The 20202-nt window shown below is 46.5% G+C and overlaps 2 protein-coding genes across 9 annotated transcripts in view; one reads left to right on the forward strand and one right to left on the reverse strand.

Moving 5' to 3' along the window:
* Positions 1-14499, reverse strand: part of SETD2 (SET domain containing 2, histone lysine methyltransferase) — an 81198-nt gene extending 66699 nt beyond the window's left edge. For 3 of the 6 annotated variants that reach the window (XR_008309717.1, XM_053261099.1, XM_053261103.1), the window contains exons 1-2: positions 14320-14499; positions 10249-10395 (exon numbers count right to left, since the gene is read on the reverse strand). Coding sequence is in view for 5 of the 6 variants with exons in the window: in XM_053261099.1 (XP_053117074.1) it covers positions 10249-10395; positions 14320-14357 (185 nt within the window). In the remaining variant the exon portion in view is untranslated. Of the gene's footprint in view, positions 1-10248; positions 10396-12717; positions 12835-13906; positions 14030-14319 lie in introns of those variants that run through there. The other 3 variants (XM_053261102.1, XM_053261100.1, XM_053261101.1) reach the window with 3 other exon arrangements.
* Positions 14500-14614: 115 nt separating this feature from the next.
* LOC128329604 (tubulin delta chain-like) overlaps positions 14615-20202 on the forward strand; it is a 32963-nt gene continuing 27375 nt past the window's right edge. Inside the window, exon 1 of one of the 3 annotated variants that reach the window (XM_053261114.1) lies at positions 14615-15681. The gene's annotated coding sequence lies outside the window, so the exon portion shown is untranslated. The remainder of the gene's footprint in view (positions 15682-20202) is intronic. The other 2 variants (XM_053261113.1, XM_053261111.1) reach the window with 2 other exon arrangements.

The following is a 20202-nucleotide window of genomic DNA, read 5'->3' on the forward strand; positions in this document are numbered from 1 at the left end:
ACCTCTTAACATCAAGCAGTTACAACACTATTTTGGCTGAAAGAAAGCATCAACTCTAAACAGTCCTCACTAGGAAACGCTTCCTTTGTCAGTTTAGCTACAAGAGCTTCAACGGCCTACATCACAAAAAAGTTCATACACGTTTTTGAAAGGAACAAGGAAACTTCTCTGTATAGCAGTTGGGAGTAATTTGCACGACAGTTACATGGCTTCTGTGCCTGTCCTCAAACATATAAATGTATAATGCTGCCACATACAGGAGACCCTCGTTATCTGTGGTTTCATGTATCAGCGGATGGGTCTTAGAGACCTAGTTTCTTTATACATGGCATAAAATATAGGCATTTTTCACCTATTCATGATTCCCAGGTGGCTGGAAATGACTTCTGATGTCATTTCCGGCAGCCATTTTGAAGCACAGAGCCATTTTGTGGCTCTTTTAGTTTTAAAAAAGGTTTTAAATTTAAAAATAAAAGGATTTGGGGGGCATCCCTGGAGAACAAGGTACTATGCTTTTCTACCCTTATTTCTTCCCCCTCCCTGCTATTTTATAAGCTCAAGGAACCTAACCCCCCACCCTCAAAGGGTAGAGGTTTCTTTATTCCAAGTTTTGTTATCTGCGGAAATTGGTGGGAATAGACCCCCTGAGAATAATGAGGGCCACCTGTACCAGTTCAGAAGAAACCATTTAGCCCAGTACAATCTACTCTGACTAGCAGCAGTTCTCCAGTTTCAGAGATGTTTTTCCCAGTCCTACTACTAAAAATCCTTTTAACTGGAAATGCTAGTTAGCCCGGGACCTTAAGTTTGCAAAGAATGTGATCCGCCACTGAGTTAGGGCCCCTCCCCATGCATCTGCAATAGACAGATCGAAAACTATCGCCCACACTTTCAATTCAGGTCTGTTGGAGGGGCCAATCAGCAGCAATTACCTTAATATGTTCAATACACTGGTGGTTATCTGTTACTTTTGTAGTTCCTTTCCACACATCTAACCTTTGAACAGATGTTACGGTGGAGAGTCAGCTTGGTGGTAGCAAGCATGAATTGTCCACTTTGCTAAGCAGGGTCATTTCAATGACTACTTGAGTGTAAGACATTCATCTTAGGGGATGGGGCCGTAGTTCAGTGGAGTTCAGAACATCTGCTTCCATGCAGAAGATCACTGGTTCAATCCCCAGCATCTGCCTGAAACCTTGGAGAACTATTGCCAGTCAGTGTAAACAATTCTGAGCTAGATGGTCTAGTGGTGTGACTCTGAATAAGGCAGCTTTCTGCTTTGTTGCAATGCAGACGAGGGAATATAGGAAGCTCCCATTTACTGAAGTCAGACCATTGGTCTCTCTAGCTCAGTATTGTCTTCACAGACTGGCAGCAGCTTCTCCAAGGCTGCAGGCAGGAATCTCTCTCTCAGCCCTGTCTTGGAGGTGCTGCCAGAGAGGGAACTTGGAACCTGCTCTTCCCAGAGCGGCTCCATCCCCTGAGGGGAATCTCTGATAGTGCTCACACTTCTGGTCTCCCATTCATATGCAACCAGGGCAGACCCTGCTTAGCTAAGGGGACAAGTCATGCTTGCTACCACAAGACCAGCGCTCCTCTCTGTAAGAGCATGAGGTGGGCAGCTGCTCTGGCACTATAAGGTGCATTGAATGGGAACACCAATTTCCATGAAGAAGGAGAACAGGACAGGCAGCAAGAACTGGAATAGGCTCATGGAAACAAACTTCTCAGTTGTACCGCAGTCCAAAACTAAACCCTGTGATAAATTGGGGCTGGAAATGATGTGAGTTGTGGTTCAATAACAGCTGGAGGAACAAGTTTGCCCACCCCTGATTTATAGGCAACATACATCCTCAGTCACCTAATCATGTTCATCAATTATTAAGTACCTCAAAAACAGCTGATCACCCCAGGAACAACTGATCCTTCAAGTAAACCAATCTGTTCTCCTCAGATGTTTAGGAAACATTTGCACAATGCCACCTTGATATTTCACACCTGTCTTTAAAATCCACCTCTTCCCTCTCTTGCTCCTGCAGTATTTTGGCCCTTGCAACAACACAACTATCTTCAAGCTAATTCAGTTCTGGGCCCTCTTACAACCTGATCCAATGGATGCTTCCAGAGGTATCTGCTGAAGCTGCTACACAAACAGAGAGAGTACAAGCCCAGGAAATACACCTCAAAAGGGAAATGGCACAACAGTAAGTGGTGCAAATCAATATTATTTATATAGTACCATCAATATACATGCCAGTTTTGTATAATAACACAAGCAAAAGACAGATTCCCTGCTGTACAAAGCTTACACTGCACATTTCTACAATAGAAGGAGAAATATAAAATTGTTGATTTGCATAAACCTATAGACACTGGATGTGCAATGTTCTAAATCAGTCATGTGTTTCTATAGAATCCCCCCACCACCGGGGGTGAATAGGTTGGGAGTAACACAGCTTAAAGCAGGTAGTAAGAAAACACAGCACATACAATCCACATCCCAAGATGAACCAATGAGGCCCTACTAGAGGCTCCATCCTCTTGAGAAGCAGTAGGGCCTTTTCTGCAGTGGCCCAGGAACACATTTGCCTGAGAGGTTCACCTATCTTCTGTTTTATTTAATGCTTAGTCTTTGGTTTTTAAGGTGTTTTAACTGACTTTTATTTTGTTCTGTAAATAGTATTGCCTTTCAACAAAGGTAGATATAGCTAACTGAGCAAAGAGAGTCAGTTTTTAAAGTGGTGATTATTTTAAAATGGGGATTCTCTTATATTTAGCAGCAGGAGAGCAACTGGCCCTATCCAGCCCCAGCATAGCATCCCTTCAGTGGCTGTTGCTGTTATCTGCCTTATGTTTCTTTTTAGATTGAGAACCCATTTGGGACAGGAGACCATCTTATTTACTGTATGTATTACTTTATTTTTCTATGTAAACCACTTTGAGAACTTTGGTTGAAGAGCTGTATATAAATATTCGTAGTAGTAAAATTAATGATGAATTAAAACTCATGTGGTAGAAGATAGAATATACAGAGCATGCAAGTTCCATTTCCTGGAATCTTTTTTTCAGAAGGACATTTCAGAGTGAGATTTTCAAGTGTCACAACCACAAGGAATAAAAATTACATATTTTACTTACACACACCCCCTACACCTCAGAATTTTGCATGCTCATAACCACAACTAAAGATCTGCTTGTTGGTTCTGGTCAATGATTGCAATAAAGGTATCTAATCTGATCTAGAGATCTGCATCTAAGGTAACTTTTTCCCATTTGCATTCTGAAAACTGTAGAGAAGTGGACAGAAAACTGCCACAAGTGACATCTCTGATCTGTGGGGAAGCCTTGTAATCAAAAAACAACCAAGCAAATCTGTACATAGGCTATGAAATGGTTCTCTTTTTTGGTCTCAAATTGTTTTCTTGAGGGAAACAGGGAAGGCACTGTAGCTCAGTGAAAGAGCTTCACATGCTTTGCATGCAGAAGGTCTCAAGTTCAATCCCAGGAATCTCCAGGTAGGGCTAGGAAAGACCTCTGTGTGAAATGGTGGAGAACTGCTGCCAGTCAGTACAGGCAGTGTGAGTTAGATGGACCAATGGATTGTCTGACTCAGTAGAAGGCAGCTTCCTAGGCAAGTCACACTGCCAGGTTTTTAAAGGTCTCTTGAGTTCAAAAAGGTCAGCGAGCCATGTCACTAGGTAAACATAAAATGCAGGATTACTGACTCTTACAGTGCTCTTCTGCATCCAAGATCACTGCTGTGGATACAACAAACAAAACATTCCAACAATAAAATGGCATCAACAAACAAAACAGAAAGAAAAGAAGAGACTTTGCTGTTTGGATGAAGAGAGGAAGGGTAGCACAAACTGGAAGTGGGATGCAGAACTACACTATACTACATTAAAGTCATACAGGATTCAGAGCACTTTGGGCTAGAATAGGCTCCACTTGCACTCTTACACTACAATTTACAAACTGTCTGACTTCTCTGGTTTGGTCAAAATATGTGGTATATGCTTTCTTCCCGCATCTATACAGTGATCTAGTGGATGTGAGCCACTGAAAGCATATTAAGCCAGTAGTCCTAGCTCCTCATAGCCTTCTAAGCATAACTCTAAAGCCTTACATGCCTTGGGCCCTACATATGCTGGCTTGTAAAAAAATACTCTTAAGATGGACTGAGAGCATCTTTCAAGTCTATTATTTGTATATAAAATATAAGCAAGGACATAAAGAGAGGCATCTTTGACAGTTGTTCCTCAGCTCTAAATCCCCTTCTTCTAAAGACAGTATGTACATTTGGACAAACATTTAACGCGAAGAGATGAAATGGGTTACTTTTAGAAATGTAATTTCAATAATGTATTTGTATGGGTGTTTGGTATATTTTAGCAACTATATTTTCATCTCCTAATGTCTTGAGAGCAACTGTTTTGGCTGAGACAACCTGTGTTACCCACTTTGAGATTTTGCAGATAACGTGGGTGATAAACTCCAATAGGAATTTCAAATAATTTTCTAGCCCTGCATGTGCACACAAGCGTGTGCACACCAACACACATCTATATCTTGTTATTTAAAAAATCTAGTAGGCACAAGCTTGCCTTTTAAACACTTTTCCCTCTGACTCATCAGCTGAACCTATCCAATTTACATAAGGTACACTTTGATGAGCCTTCTTAGCTTAGTTTCAAAAGGCAAAATTAAAGCAGTTTCTTTTTTAAGTACATGCCACAACAATAGCCAATCCTCCCAGCCTTCACTTTCATGCCCTCAGAGATAGTCATTAGTCTCTTTAACAAGGAAGTGATCACAAAGAGGTGCAGGTGTAATACAACCCGTTTTTTCCAGAGCCATTAGTGTCTCCCTGATGCATCACAACTAAAAAATAATTGCGCAAATAGCAAAACATTCTGCTGAGGGCTAAAGTTACTAATAATCTTCTCCACAGGGAGAAAAGGAATATATATATATCCGTAAGGGACTTGGGAAATAAAACCCCAAGTCACACAAAAATCATGAATGAATCTTACACTACAGGTTTCTACAGTGTTAGAAATTGTGGTAGCTGTGTAACCTTAAACTAGAGGCCTTGATTCAGTTCAAAGGGTTTGAAGAACAAAGCCTAACTTGACCCCCTTAATTTTCTTCTGTACCACCTTCACCCCACTCTAATATTCACTGATAATACTTGAATTCTCCACACACCTAGAATATGAGCTCAGTTTAAGGGACCAGATGACCTTCACATTCTACACAGCACTGAACTCAATGATGGCCAACCTTTTTGGCCTGTGTCTCACAAGTGAAGCCCCAAAGTATGTGACAGTGATGCCTGGGGCGAGCTTTGCCTTTCATCTACTGAGCAGAAGAGCAGCTAAGGCAGCATAAGAGAGGCAGGCGGAGGTGCAGATTGACTTGGTTATAACATAAAATCATACAAACCCTCCTGCCCTGTCCAGATGTGCCCCTCGGGGCAGCCATGCCACAGATTGCTTTCCCACTACCTATCCAATTCTGCCATTAAATACAGCATACCTTAATTGGAATAGCACCAACAGCAGAAGCTCAGAGAATGCTTGTTCCTGATGGCCCGTGTGACTATTTTGCTCTTATGGTCAGCTTCATTGTCCTCCCAGTACACATCCTCCCACAAAGCCAATGGGCGTGCTGAACTGGGTGGAGGTGGGAGGAATACTGGTAATTTTCTCCAGTTTCTCCTTAAGGCTTATTTTTCAAGTCAATTTAGCATGAAAGGCTTAGACGGTCTCAATTCCTCAGAATGAGCAAGGAGCATGCTATATGTAAAAAAGAACACTATACTGAAGAGGCAAGGCATCTGCGGTTCAGATGAGCATATTATGCAAAAGGCATTCAAAGGAAGCCATCAGGAGAGAAATGACTTAACATGGCTTTTGGCAAAGGTTGACTGGGTTAAATGTTCTCTGATGATTAGCTGAGTTTTTGCAGATGTTTTTTTATATTGAATTCTCTGCTGGCAACTTAATTTTGTTCTTTTGCTGAGGTTATATTTTGTCACTGCCCTTTTAAAGTTAGCTATTAGTGTGAATTGTTATTTATATTATATTAGCTGCTTTGAATTTTTGAAAGTAGGATATAAATGTTTAAATAGTCTAATTTCTATCTGATTTACAACCAACATTTTGTATGAGTGAAAGCATAGTAATCTCAGAAGTAAACTACTCACAATAGAGCAGAAGTGCAAAACAGCAGCCTTAGATCTTTCTATTAAGGTGTGGGGGGTGTTACTCTGTTAATCGGACACTTAATGGTGCAGCGTGGAAGCAACCTGCCTAGAGAGCAGGAGGCCGTTGGTTCCAATCCCAACTGATGTGTTTCCCAGAATATGGGAAACTCCTATATTGGGCAGTAGCGATACAGGAAGGTGCTGAAAGGCATCGTCTCCTACTGTGAGGGAGATGGCAATGGTAAACCCCTCTTGTATTCTAACAAGAAAACCACATGACTCTGGGGTCGCCAGGAGTCGACACCCACTTGACGGCACAACTCTATTAATGCAGCTATATTATTACCCAAGATAGATTTCAGCAACCACTTCCTGACTTAAAATTCAATGCATAAACAAAAATGCAAATACAATTGGAATAAATTATGGTATTCCAATCAAGGAAAAGCTATAGAAGTTTTCCTAATCTAGTTTCCCTAGTTCGCAAATTGTGTTTTTTTACTGAAGAACGAAGTGGGTGGTGGGTGAGGTGTCAGAGACTGGGATGGCAGAAGCAAAAAAGGGTATTCACCATGAGGGTGAACAGGCATGCAGAAAGAGGGATACAAACTATGAGGAGGAAAGGGTTGTTTCTGGTCACTACAAACCCAAAACATACCAATATTTGCCACCTAGCTTTTGAGCCTTAAGACAAGTGGACAAGTTGAGCATGAGACAGCAGTGTGACACAGCGGCTAAAAAGGCAAATGCAATCATAGGCTACATTAACAAAAGCATAATGCCCAGAACATGAGAAGTAATTGTTCCACAATCTTCTGCACTGGTCAGAACTCACTTGGAATACTGTGGCCAGTTCCGAGCCCTGCATTTTAAGGAAGACAGTGATGAATGGAAACTATTCCAGAGGACAACAAAGATAGCGAGAGGTCTGGATAAGAGAAGACGAAGGGAGAGAGATGGCAGTCATCGTCAAATAGCTGAAGAGCTGTCAGAAAGAAAGAGTGGAATTTTTTTCCTTTTGCTCCCAAGGGCAGGACTAGTATCAATGGGTTGAAACTACAATGAAGAAGAATTAGGCTAGACATCTATATATTTATTTCTCCTGAGTGTGCCATAGAATGTGCGTCCCGGCAACCCAGCTGACTGGCTGGGGCGCAGGCCAATGGCGGCGGTGGGCCGGCCCACTGGAAATGGCTGGCACTGGGAGGCAAGCGGCGGGCCATGGAGCTGGTACTCGGCCTGGCTGCAGAGGCGAGGCAGCGGGCCGGCTGCGGAGCCGCCCGTGTAGCCAAGGCGCCTGTGGGAGGCCGGGGCAGGAGGAAACCAGGCAGCAGAACTTCCCTGTTTGCTGCCCGGGAGGAAGAACAGCGGCGGCGGGGGCCTTTTTGGGCACCCGCCACCTGGTAAGGAGGGCCTGGCCTGTGGCAGCGGAGATAAGGTACTCAGTGCGGGGTGGGCGGGGGGAGAGAACTGGGCGAGAGGGGAAGAGGGGCAAGAGAGTGGGGCAGGAGGGAGGGGGGAAGAGCCGGCCCCAAAGAGCGCACAGATGCTTTGTGCGGGTCGGCTAGTTAAAAAGTATTTCCTAATTGCACGAGCTTTTCGACAGGAACAGTCTGCCTCATGCGATGGTGGGCTCCCCTCCACAGGATGTTCTCAAACAGAGGCTGGGCAGCCATTTGTCAAGGATGCTACAGCAGTTGCTAGCTCTCAGCAGGAGGTTGGACCAGAAGACCTCCAAGATCTCTTTCAACTCTAAGATCCCATGATTCTAAGAGATGGCTCATGTCATTTTGAATTTCTCCACAGTAAGTTGTGGACACTCAATACTCAACATGCATGAATCCCAAAAGAGTATTATTTATGTACTTCAAATATTATCAGCTCAATATATAACCCCTGCTAACTTGGCAAAGAGGCACCTTTTAACGTGGCAATTCTCTTTATTTAGCAGTGGGGAGAGTAACTGGCCCTATCCACCCCCAGCACAGTATCTCCAGTGACTGTTGCTGGTGTCTGTCTTATGTTGCTTTTTAGACTGTGAGCCCTTTGGGGACAGTGATCCATCTTATTTATTTATTTATTTATTATTTCTCTGTGTAAATGGCCCTGAGCCATTTTTGGAAGGGCAGCATAGAAAATAAATAAATAAATACTCAAGGCAAGCTGCCCTTTTAGTTTATTACAGCAAAAGCCTACTCTGCAAGAAGTTTTTGGTTGCCTCTAGCTTAGCAAAATTCATTTCAAGTACATGTATCCATCTTCCAGGTGCCACAAAGTTCTTTGTTGTTAGTGTGGACATTACCCCTTCATACAATTCGAATCACCATTTTGAACTGTCAGCCTTGGTGGTTACAGAGCGGAAGCAGAGTGAATTTTCTTCACACCATTTCAAAACATCTTACGGGATGGAGCAGGGATTCAAATCCATTTTGAGGACTGCGAATATAGAACAAGGAGATGGCAGGAATTCTGGATGAATACACCTAGAGTAAGAGGATGAAGGGGAGAAAAGCTGTAAGCGTGAAGGATTGGGGCGGAAGTAGTGTTTATTGAAATATATCCCAGCTTCTACAAAAATATGAAAGAAGATGATACAATTTACACTTCCAATGCCCCGATGCATTCCTAGACCTCTTTGTTGAGCAAGTACTTTGGTGTTGCTTTCCTTTCAGATAACCTCATTTGGCTAGTTTATAAAAACTAAGTCAGTAAATTCATTTATGACATTCAGTTCACATACTTGAGGTTTATTGTATGGCCAGCTAGCCACATATTTGTCCACAATCACAAAAGAACAAACAGGCTCAATTGAGTTTGTTGTGGAAATGGTCTTTTGTTTAAATATTTAGAGTTGCAGAACAGTAACTGAAGTTATTCTCCTCCTCCTAACTGTATAAAAAATGAACTCATAGCTGTTCATTTGACAAAACACTGCATCTCATTACCTGATTGAATAAGCTACCTCCTACCTCATTTATCTAGTTTAGAACTCACTTCTCTCTGCAGTAATCACATTAAGAAAAAATAAACTGTACTAGACACAGGATGAATGATTTGCCAGCTTCCAGTTAAGCGATCAAGCCAACCAGCAATTTCAATCATTTCCCAGAGAACTACTTTAATGCACACAGTTCCAAGTAGCTGCACCTTTAAAAATTCTACATATCTAAATTCATTAAAGAAGAAATTAGTAAGCATTACACAGTCTCTCCCATTCAAACAGAAATCCAAGGAAAGTGTATGTAACTTTACTGCAGATAAGCTGACAGTGTCTGCCCTATTTAAGGTGCCATATTTGGAGGAAGCCATCTTCTCCAGCAAGCAGAAAATATCCTGCAGCCATGACAGTTTTCTAACTGCTTCAGATTGGAAGGAGGTTCTTGTTCAAGATAAAGTTCAGACAGCTATTTAAATACAGACATAATTGAATTTGGACGAAGAATGTCTTTATAAAGCACACTCTCTCATACTTCCTTGGCTTAGACAGAACTCCAACATTTACTTTCACAAAATAGTGGACACTGTACCAGATCTGAACACAAAAAATACACCACACTCAAAGTGAAATATTTTAGATTACAGATCATATCTAAAAGCAAACGATGTCTTCTAAAGATACCCAACAATTTAACTCTTACAAGGAGCCACAGAGAATGAAAAGGCTATCAAGTTGTCTTCTTGACTGGATTCTTAAAACAGAGACACAGTGACATGGAACAGCCTGAAAGAATGGAAGCTTTTCCAGCTGCTGACATTCTGAAAATGATTCCTATTCAAAGAACTTTCATGAACACTACTTGCTGTCAACTCTGATTACCTGTTAAGAGCTGAAAGCCTACAAATATTTCTCATGAGATGCCATCGCTGTGATTCAAGTTAGTAAAACAGAAGCTGAAACCAAATTTGAAAGTTTTTCATGTGCGACTAATTTCCAGAGCCTTACAAGTCAAAATTTTGCACAGGTATCCAAAGATGGCGATACTAACGTATTTTGCAAAAACAAAGGTTTATCCAATTGCCCTTGTCCAAAATTTTACCTTTCTACCTCTTCAGACCCATCCATATTCTGGGGAAAGATACACCAGTTGTCTGCCCCTTTCCACCTCAGAGGTGACTGCATTTCAGGGATGCTTGACGCATTAGGTTTATGATGTCCACTGGGATCCTTCGACATGAAAGCTGTGCTATAAAAATAAAATATTATTCAAGACAAACAGTTGTGAGTTAGACATACAGTTGAAAGAAGGGGAAGCAAGGAGGGCCTGAGCTACTGAATCGCCTTCTCCAAAAAGTAACTAAAACCAGCAGTTCAACATTGCTGATGGTTGCATTTTAGAGAAAATCACAGGCAAACACAAAAACACACTAGAGACCAACACAGTGCACACTACCTCAATAATTTTACTTCCATAACTGAAGAATGAACATGGCTCTCTACAGGACAAAATCTCTCTTGCTCTATAAATGCCTGTATACTTTGTCTAGCTGGTCAAAATCAGTGTTAATACACAAAGGCCTGAAACAGTAACTCTACCCACATGTTATTTTCAGCACAGGTACTATATTGGACAGCAGAGATATAGGAAGATGCTGAAAGGCATCATCTCATACTGCGCAGGAGGAGGCAATGGTAAACCCCTCCTGTATTCTACCAAAGAAAACCACAGGGTTCTGTGTGCACCAAGAGTTGAAATCGACTTGATGGCACACTTTACCTTTACTTTAGTACACTTCTTATCTGTACTTTGCATTTGATGAGTTTGTATCCAGGTTCTCTTTTAAAATGAACGTATGTACAATCATTCACACAGAAACATGCACATGCAGAGAACTGCATGCATGCACAACATAATGTAATATGTCTAGTAAGAAAGGCCTCTCGGAGTGCTCAAAATGTAGAGTACTGGTGGTCCACACATAATTCAAATACACATAACGGAGATTAGTTACCCCTTTAATTATATCCCATAATTCAAATACACATAACAGAGATTAGTTCCCCTTTAAGTACATCCTGCATTTCTAAAGCAAGGCAGTTAAAAAGAGTGCTATAAGCTCTTTCCAACACATATGAGTGAAATGGGTGTGTGTGTGTGTATTCAATGTGTAACTAAACTGAATGCAGGTTATTCCCCCACGTCCATCTTCCTCCCTGCCCTCTATTGCCTTTCCTGTGTCAAGTTTTAGAGTAGAAGCTCTTCAGGGCAGAGACCTATCTTTTGTGGGTTTCTCTGCAAGGGGCCATGCACACTGACAGTGCTAACTCAGGTGTAGAGAGTGGCCATGTGCAACAGGCCTTTTTTAGTGGCACCACTGAGACTGTGGAACTCACTCCCCAAGAAAGTGTTCCATTATTCTTTCACTACAAACATTTAGCAGATCAAGACAGCTTTATTTTAGAAACTATTAAGAATAAATTGAGGTTTGGTGATTTATTTAAGCAGCGGTGTTCCATTTCACTCTTTGGCCTTTGTTGCTTTTATTTGTTTATTGTATGGGTCCTGTTTTGATTTTGGTATGATGACCCATCTGGTTGGGAAAGTGGGACAGAAATGTACTAAAGAAACAAAACAGTTATCTAAGAGTCCTTAATACAGAACACAAAGGAAGGAATTAGCCTACAATAGCTGCCCTTTTTCTCTCTTCCAATGGCCTACAGTGAAAAGAGTTAAGACAGCCAACTGGAGTATTTTTTATCCCAGCCTTGGACATAAGACCCACCTTGGACACAAGACCCACAAACATTTTTACTAATCTGCTTCCCAAAACCTGCCCATGTGGGTTGTTTGTGGCCTAGAAGAAGTAGGGGCTATTTTTATAAGTCATCTCCTTCCTGGTTGGTCAACTGGAGGCAAACTTCACCCACCACAGGCAAACAGATGAATGGCTGTCCAAACACGTTTTAATTATCTTCTCCCTGACCATGTTCTAAACTGAGAAGAGGAACTAACAGTTGTGAGCCTGAGTTAGGGAATATCACAGGAACATTTAAACCCATATTTGGAGGCTGGCAATATTCAGCCACCTCCAGCCTCAGAGGCAAGATGTCTCCGAATACCTGTTGCAAGAGAGCAACAGCATGAGAGGGGTCATGCCCTCACCTCTTGCCTGTGGGCTTCTCCGAGGCATCTGGTGGGCCATTGTGGGAAACAGGATGCTGGACTCGATAGGCCTTGGGCCTGATCTTATGTTCATAAGATCATGAACATTGAGGATTATGTTCCGCAAGCAGAGATTGCTTTGGTAATCTCCACCTCTCCATGCACCTTTTCAAGAAGGGCCTAAGAGGGCAATTCTATTTCTCATAAAGGAACTGCAGGAACCATAACTGTCCCCAAATCCAATGGGTAAAATGGCTGACAGAATAAGAGCATTTGCTTGTCTATATCCCAGCCTTGAGAGACTATAAACATGTAAGTAACTCCCCGCAAATCCTCCAGTGAAGGGGCCGCAAAAGAAGCTACACTCTTATGTTGAAAAATCAGGATAAATTGGGGAACGTTTACCTCACACATGCTCCAAAAGGGTAACTACAGTCCTCCAAATCCCATCTTAGATTGGTGGTAGCTGACCCCACAGCACAGTCCTATGCATGTTTGTGCAGGAGTCAGTCCCACTGTGCTCAGTGTGCAAGTCTTACTCCCAAGAAAGTTGTGCAGGGCTTTGCTTTTTTTTAACCCCAGGATTGTAGCCCCAAAAGCCAGCACTAGGGGGGCAACAGGACCCTTGCAATCAATCCTCCATCCCCAGTTTGGGGGCGGGGGTGGGATGGTTGACAAAGCGTCCATTGCTGTTATTATTGTCTGGTTATCGACAATGTTTTTAAAATAATAGTACCTGATCCTTGATCATAAAATAACTCTCTCTCATGGTCAGACTATCTTATATTGCTAACTGTAGTTTGCTTTGCTTATTTACGATGCTTGTTTTTAATTGTGGATTTTATTACTGCAACACTGCTATTGTACCTGCATTGGACAGACAGAATACACTTCCTAAGATAAATAATACACACAACCAAGGAGAAGAGGAAGAGGGAAACTCAGTCCCTTCCTTAGGAGGAGGCCAACACACAGAATTTAACCTCCGTCCCAATGAGTACCGTGGTGAGGGGCTGACACTGACGCCTTCCCCAAGAAAGATACCCTTGAGGAAAGGGCAACTTCTGCCAGGGGCTTTGAGAAATGGCTGACAGGATCACAGGCACCACCGACACCAAGGAGGGTGTTCGCTGCCACCACCGTCCCCCACATGCTTTTGGGGGGCTGGAGGCGCCACTCCACCCACTCTTTTTATTACATGCCCACGGCTGGAAAGAAACGGCATTTCAGGCTCACACCTCTTCGCCCGTCGGCCCCTTGCATCCACTCCCCGCCTCAGGCTCCCTTGGGCCGGCCACGGCTCCCACTCCAGCTCGGGGATGTGCGGCCTAGCTCTGCCTCCACCTCCGCCAGGCCCGAGGAGAAAAGCAGCCGTAGCAGCGGGCTACTTTCTCCCTCGTCGCCCCAAAGTCAGAGGCCGACATTACTGGGCGGGGGGGGGGGAAGCAAACTGGCCCCCATGGAGAAGGCCGTGGGGTGGGGCAGACCCACTGCCGCCGCCGCCCCCCCCCGCAATACCTGGGCCCTGCGGAAGACACGCGAGCCCTCCTTTGTATGTGTGTGTCGGGGGGCAGAACCCCCCCACCGCGCATACCTGCTCCCCACTGTCCTCCATCATGGGGGCGCCCCACATGTGTGGGGAAACCCCGCACAGGAGGCCTCCTTGAACTTTAGTGAGCGAGGGAGCACGCGTTCCCTAAGACGCTCTCACCTGCCCCCCAAGGACACGAGGCTGACTTAGGGGGCCAGGGTCTTCTCCCCCCCCCCCCAGACAGGCCTCTGGGGAGAGGGGGCGGTGGAGGGGATGCCACCTGCCCTCCCCAAGGAAGCCCTTCCTAAAGCGACATGGGGTGTGGTGGGGGCAGCCAATGCCTCCTCGGGAGTGTGGGGGGCACACCGCCCCCCCCCCGCCGCTCTGTCCGAGTTGGCGCCTTCTCACACACACGACGCCCAAACACGCGTGTTGCGCGTGTGATGTGTGAAGAGGAGGAGGGCTGCCACACTTACTCGAGGGTGGGGTGCTCGGGGTCGTAGAAGTCCCCCATCTTCTCCGGCCTCCTCCGCCCGAAGCAGCCGCGGGGCTCAGTGCAGCTGCTGCTGCTGCTCCTTCTCCCCCGCACAGGGGGGCGATCCGGGGAGCCGCCGATCCCAGGCCCGCCAGGCGGACACGCACATAAAGACGACGACGACGACGGACGACGACGAGGGGCCCGGCCCGAGGAGGCTGCCAAACCCTGCCCCGCACCCACCCACCCACCCCGAGGCGGCGAGCGAGCGACACAAGCTGCTGGGGCGGCCGGGCGGCCTCCTCCTCCTCCTCCTCCTCCTCGGGCGCCTCCTCGGCCTCCCGCTCCTCCGGCCGGGCACCCCAATCTCTCAGCCACACAATGCGGTCCTGCCAGGGGGTGGCGGCGGCGGCGGCGGCGGCAGGCTTAGCCCCCTTCCCAGGAAGCCAGCCTCTCCAACGCCCCCCGGAGCGAGCTTCTTCACAGCCCCCGCTGGCCGCCGATCAGGCCATGATGGGGCTCCCGCTGCTGCTGCCGCTTCGCTCTTCCGTCCCAGGCCCGGTGGGGGAGAAGCCGCAGGGGAAAGCCAGCCATCAAGTCGGGCTCCTCGGATGCCGCCGCCGCGCTCCCTCGGGCTCCCCAGCCAGCCGGCTCCTTGCGGGGGTGGCCGCCTTGGGGCTGGCTAGCCGGGCGCGGCGAGCTACGGGTGGGGCCCCCCCTGCTCTCCAAAAAGAAGAAGAAGAAGAAGGTCTCCCGCCCGCTCGCTCTTCTGCAAGGAAGGTAATCCAGGCCAGCAGGAGGACGGGGCGCGGGCCGGGGCCAAAGCAAATCCAGGCCACCCGCACGGCACAAATCCTCCAGGGGAGAGAGACGGGGTCGAAGGTGGCGCCTCCTTCGCCGGGCTCCGCTCCGCTCCTCGGCGCGTCCGAGTCCCCTTGGGAAGAGGCAGGCTTTCTTGCTCCAAAGCGCGACCCTGCAGCGGCGGCAGCAGCGGCGACGGCGGGCAGACGACGCGGAAGAAGAGCTTGGAAGAGGCCTCCCCCTCTCTTTGCCCGCGACCTTTCTCTTCCCAGTTCTCCCCCCGCAGCTCTGTCCTTATTAACAGCGGAGGTTGCGCTCCGAGGAGGAGCCTGCGCCGCCGCCGCCGCCGCCACTTCTCCTCCTCCCTCCTCCGCCTCCTCTCGAAGTCCTGAAACGTACAAACGGAAACTGCGACTCGTCGACTTCCGACGACCCAGCAGCGACAGCGAGGCGAGCAGAGAAACGCAGGCGCAGCCCGCCGCGGCGGCGGAGCTCCTCCGGCTGAGCTGCCTCCCGACCGCGCAGTTGCCTCCGCCGCCGAGGCGAAACGCGTAGTAGGAAGGTAGGCTGGCAGGCCAAAAGCAGGTTTCCAGGACTGGCTTCCCTTCTTTGCACACAAACAAGGATCTCTGGCTGCCCCTCCCTCCAAAAAGCACACACCACCCTCTAGGGCAGAGGCTTTCCCTTCGTTTGGCAGTTTCCAGAAGGGTGCCCGCGTTAGTCTGTTGCAAGAGCGCGCGCGAAAGAGCCCCTCTTTGGCACCTTAAAGGCGAATGACTTTCGCCCAGGGGCTCCCAACCTGCGCCCCCCGGATATTGCTGGAAATAACGATGTCGTCCAAGAGCTTGGGACCCGAAGTGGGGAATCCCGGACTAGTCCCGGAGGGTTTGTTCAGCAATAAAGTCTTTGTTGGCTTCCCGGTGCTCTTACAAGAATCTGTTTTTCCTTTATATTGTCTTCCTTTCATATCTCTCTTGGGCTGCGGCTGCAATCCTATGCACGCTTACCTGGGATGGAATAAGCCTCACTGAACTCAGGAGGATGTTTCCAAGTCTGTCTGTCTGTCTGTATGTATAGATAGGATTTTTAGATGCTTATATCTTGCTTATCTGTTTAAAGCCAGTTTTATAAATCCTTTAAAACACAGCCTAATTCTTTTGTGTGTTTATTGGGAAGGGAGTCCAATGAATCAAGGGGGACGTGCTCTTTAAAGTAAGTGGCTGACCTCTTGACTTGATTTACTAGAGGAAATCCTATTTAAGTGTTGCCCTTCAGACCACTCCCTGTTGAGAAAATTAGTCAGGATGTCAGCCAGTGTGTAGTGAGGATTGCAGCCTGTGTGTGTGCGTGTGCTAGTGCACACACACTTTGACAATCTTGTATGAGTGAGTAGGAAACCTACACTGAGTGTGAGACCAATTCAGACATTATAGGGCCATTCACATGTTCAACACTTGTACTAGTGTACAGTGAACAGGTACAGTCAGTCACATCCTATGTTGAACACAAGTACAGAAGTGCACTTCCTATCTGTACCATGCATTGTAAGGGCCTGTATCCAGGTTCACTTTTAAGATGTACACAGGTACAGTCAGTCACACAAACATCTATGAATGTACAGACACTTGTACGCTCATACAGCATAATTCTGAATGCGGCTTTAAAACAGTCCCGCAGAGCATCAGCATACCTCCTGCTGAGCTCCTCCCACCCAGCCACCCCACCCAGCAAAAAAAAGTGAATGAATTTTATACACCACGCAAAACTTATTAAATGGTATGTGAGTGAGTGAGAGAGTTACGTCCACACACTGTCTGGATGTTGCTGCCCAGGAGTTTCTGCTCAATTATTATAAAAATTAGAGGGAACACTGAGTTGTCAGCAATATGCAGATGACACTCAGCTCTATCTCTCCTTATCCCCTGATCCGAGGGAAGCAGCAGATGTCCTGAGTCGGGGGCTGGAGGCCGTGATGGGTTGGATGTGGGCTAATAACCTGAGATTGAATCCAGGCAAGATGGAGCTGCTGTTGGTCAGTAGCAGAGCCAATTGGGATGAGGGGATTTGACCAGTTCTGGATGGGGTTGCTCTCCCCTTGAAAGAGCAAGTATGCAGCTTGGGGGTATTGCTGGACCAGGCTCTGCTTTTGGATGCTCAGGTGGAGGCGGTGGCCAGGAGTGCCTCTGCACGGCTTTGGCTAGTGTGCCAGCCGCCTCCCTTTCTCGAGAAGGCAGATCTGGCCACCGTTAACCCACACCTTAGTCACGTAACGGCTGGATTACTGTAATGTACTCTACGTGGGGCTGCCCTTGAAGAATATTCAGAAACTGCAGCTAGTGCAAAATGTGGCAACTACGATTTTATCCGGAGCTGCCCGCTAGGATCATATTCCATTCTGAAAGAGTGACATTGGCTGCCAATTTGTTTCTGGGTCCAATTCAAGGCGCTGGTTTTGACCTTTCAAGCCCTTAACTGTTTGGGCCCTGGATATCTGAAGGACTGCCTGCTTCCAAGGGTTTCTTTCTGCCCAATTGGAGGGGGCTCTGCTCCGCATGCAGACAATGAAGGCGCCTCAGCTGTCGTGCACGCGGGACAGGGCCTTCTCAGTGGTTGCCCCCAGACTCTGGAAGGCTCTCCTGGTGGGCATCTGCTCCTCAGTCTCCATCACCGTTTTTAGAAAGCAAGTGAAATCTTGGCTTTTTACCCAGGCTTTTATAGGAGTGTTATCTGTTGCTGCTGCTCTGTATTTTATGGCTCTTTCTGTATGTTAAACTTTAATTAGTTTTGTTTGTTTATATTCCATGTTTATATTCCAATTTAATATTTTATTGTATAAAGCCAGGTAGGCCTTATAGTTGTATATTGTTTAAATGTTTTGTAAACTGCCTTGAAATTGTTTTAATGAAAGGTAGTATACAAATCTTACAATATGTTAAGTGCTTGGAACACTCTAAAAACCATATTTATTATTAATGGCATTTTACAGAGTATGAGGGGACAGATCCTTGCCCAGAGGTGCATACAATCTAAGATTTGACAAGCACGACAAAAGGAGGTGGAAGAAAGTTGCCCCTATTTAGTCTCTAAAGACGTCTATTCAAGGTCACTTAACACAGATCTGAACCAATATACACCTTACAGTTTACTGATGGCTTGCTGTGGCAACTGTCTCCATGTCACCTAAGAGTAACATGTGCCACTTTGCTACGTACATGCTCAGACAGCCTTGTCCACACCAACACTAGGGATGTGCCCAAACCTGTTCAGAGGCCCTTTTACGGGCCTCCTAACAGGTTCAAACGTGGGGCGGGGGTCGAAGTTTGAAGCCGGGGGTGGGGGTGTCACTTTATGGGCAGGGGAGGGTGAAAAGCTTTCCGGGTGGCAGTGTACCTACCTTTCGCCCCTTCCCCCTCTTCATCCGGAAGTGGCTGGAAGTACCGGGCTCACTTCCGGCCAGAAGTAGCATGCAGATGGGCACACAATGGGTGCATGCGTGCCTGGTACTCCCGGCCACTTCCGGCTGAAGAAGGGGAAGGGGCGGCAGAGAGGTACACTGCCTCCCCAAAGGCTTTTGCGGACACTGAGCACTGGCTGGGAGGGGGAAGCAGGGGGAGGGGGAAGTGCACCCCCCCGCCCTTAAAGTGACACCCCCCACCCCCTCGAGCCACCTCCACCCAGTTCCATGCACATCCCTAACCAACACAGGACCACAGTATTTCATTGTCCAGGGCCTTAAAGCAGCTCTGTGGCCATGGAAGGCTCATGTTTAACACTCTGTGCCTCTCCTCCCATCTGATGTTAATTTGTATTTCTGCATTATTTATTTAAAACATTTCTGCATAGAACATCACCACAGCAAAATTTAAAATGGCAGGAAAAAGCGAAGAGAGCTGTTAAAGCACCAGAAAACTGTATAGATTGTCCTTTAAGGACGTAAGAACAGCCCTGCTGGATCAAGCCCCCCCAAGGAGGCCCATCTAATCCAGCATCCTGTTTCACACAGTGGCCCACCAGATGCCGCTGGAAGCCTACAGGCAGGAGTTGAGGGCATGCCTTCTCTCCTGCTGTTACTCCCCTGCAACTGGGACTCAGAGGCATCCTGCCTTTCAGGCTGGAGGTGGCCTATAGCCCTCCGACTAGTAGCCGATGATAGACCTCTCCTCCATGAAGTTATACAAACCCTTCTTAATGCCTTCCAGGTTGTTGGCTGTCACCACATCTTGTGGCAGAGAATTCCACAAGTGGATTGATTATATGTTGTATGAAAAAGTACTTCCGTTTGTTGGTCTTAGATTTCCTGGCAATCAATTTCATGGGATGACCCCTGGTTCTAGTGTTATGTGAGAGGGAGAAGAATTTCCCTCTATCAACTTTCTCCACACCATGCATGATTTTATAAACCTCTATCATGTCTCCCCACAGTCATCTTTTTTCTAAACTAAAGAGCCCCAGGTGTTGTAGCCTTGCCTCATAAGAAAGGTGCTCTAGGCCCTTGATCATCTTGGTTGCCCTCTTCTGCATCTTTTCCAGTTCTTCAATGTCCTTTTTTAGATGTGGTGACCAGAATTGTACGCAGTACTCCAAGTGTGGCCGCACCACAGTTTTGTATAAGGGCATTTTAATGTTAGCCGTTTTATTTTCAATCCCCTTCCTAATGATCCCTAGCATGGAATTGGCCTTTTTCACAGCTGCTGTACATTGGGTTGCGGACCATTAACCTCTGGCTTGCTAGTCAAGTCATTTCCCCACTGTGCCATTAGGTAGGGAGCATGAATTTTCCCCAGTACTAAGCAGGGTTTGCATTTGGATCAGAGACTATATGTGAACATTGTAAGATACTCCCCTTAGGGAATGGGGCCGTAGCTCAGTGGAAGAGCATTTGCATGCTTGCATGTAGAAGGTCCCAGGTTCATTCCCTGGCAGCTTCTCCAGGTAGGGCTCAGAGAGACTTTGGCCTGAAACCTCGGAGAGCTGCTGCCAGTCAGTGTAGACAAAACTGAACCAGATGGACCAAGGGTCGTCTGACTTTGTATAAGGCAGCTTCCTATGTTCCTATCGAAGACCTTATGGCATGTGTTCTCAA

This window comes from Hemicordylus capensis, chromosome 6 (genome assembly GCF_027244095.1).
Source record: "Hemicordylus capensis ecotype Gifberg chromosome 6, rHemCap1.1.pri, whole genome shotgun sequence".
Taxonomy (NCBI): Eukaryota; Metazoa; Chordata; class Lepidosauria; order Squamata; family Cordylidae; genus Hemicordylus; species Hemicordylus capensis.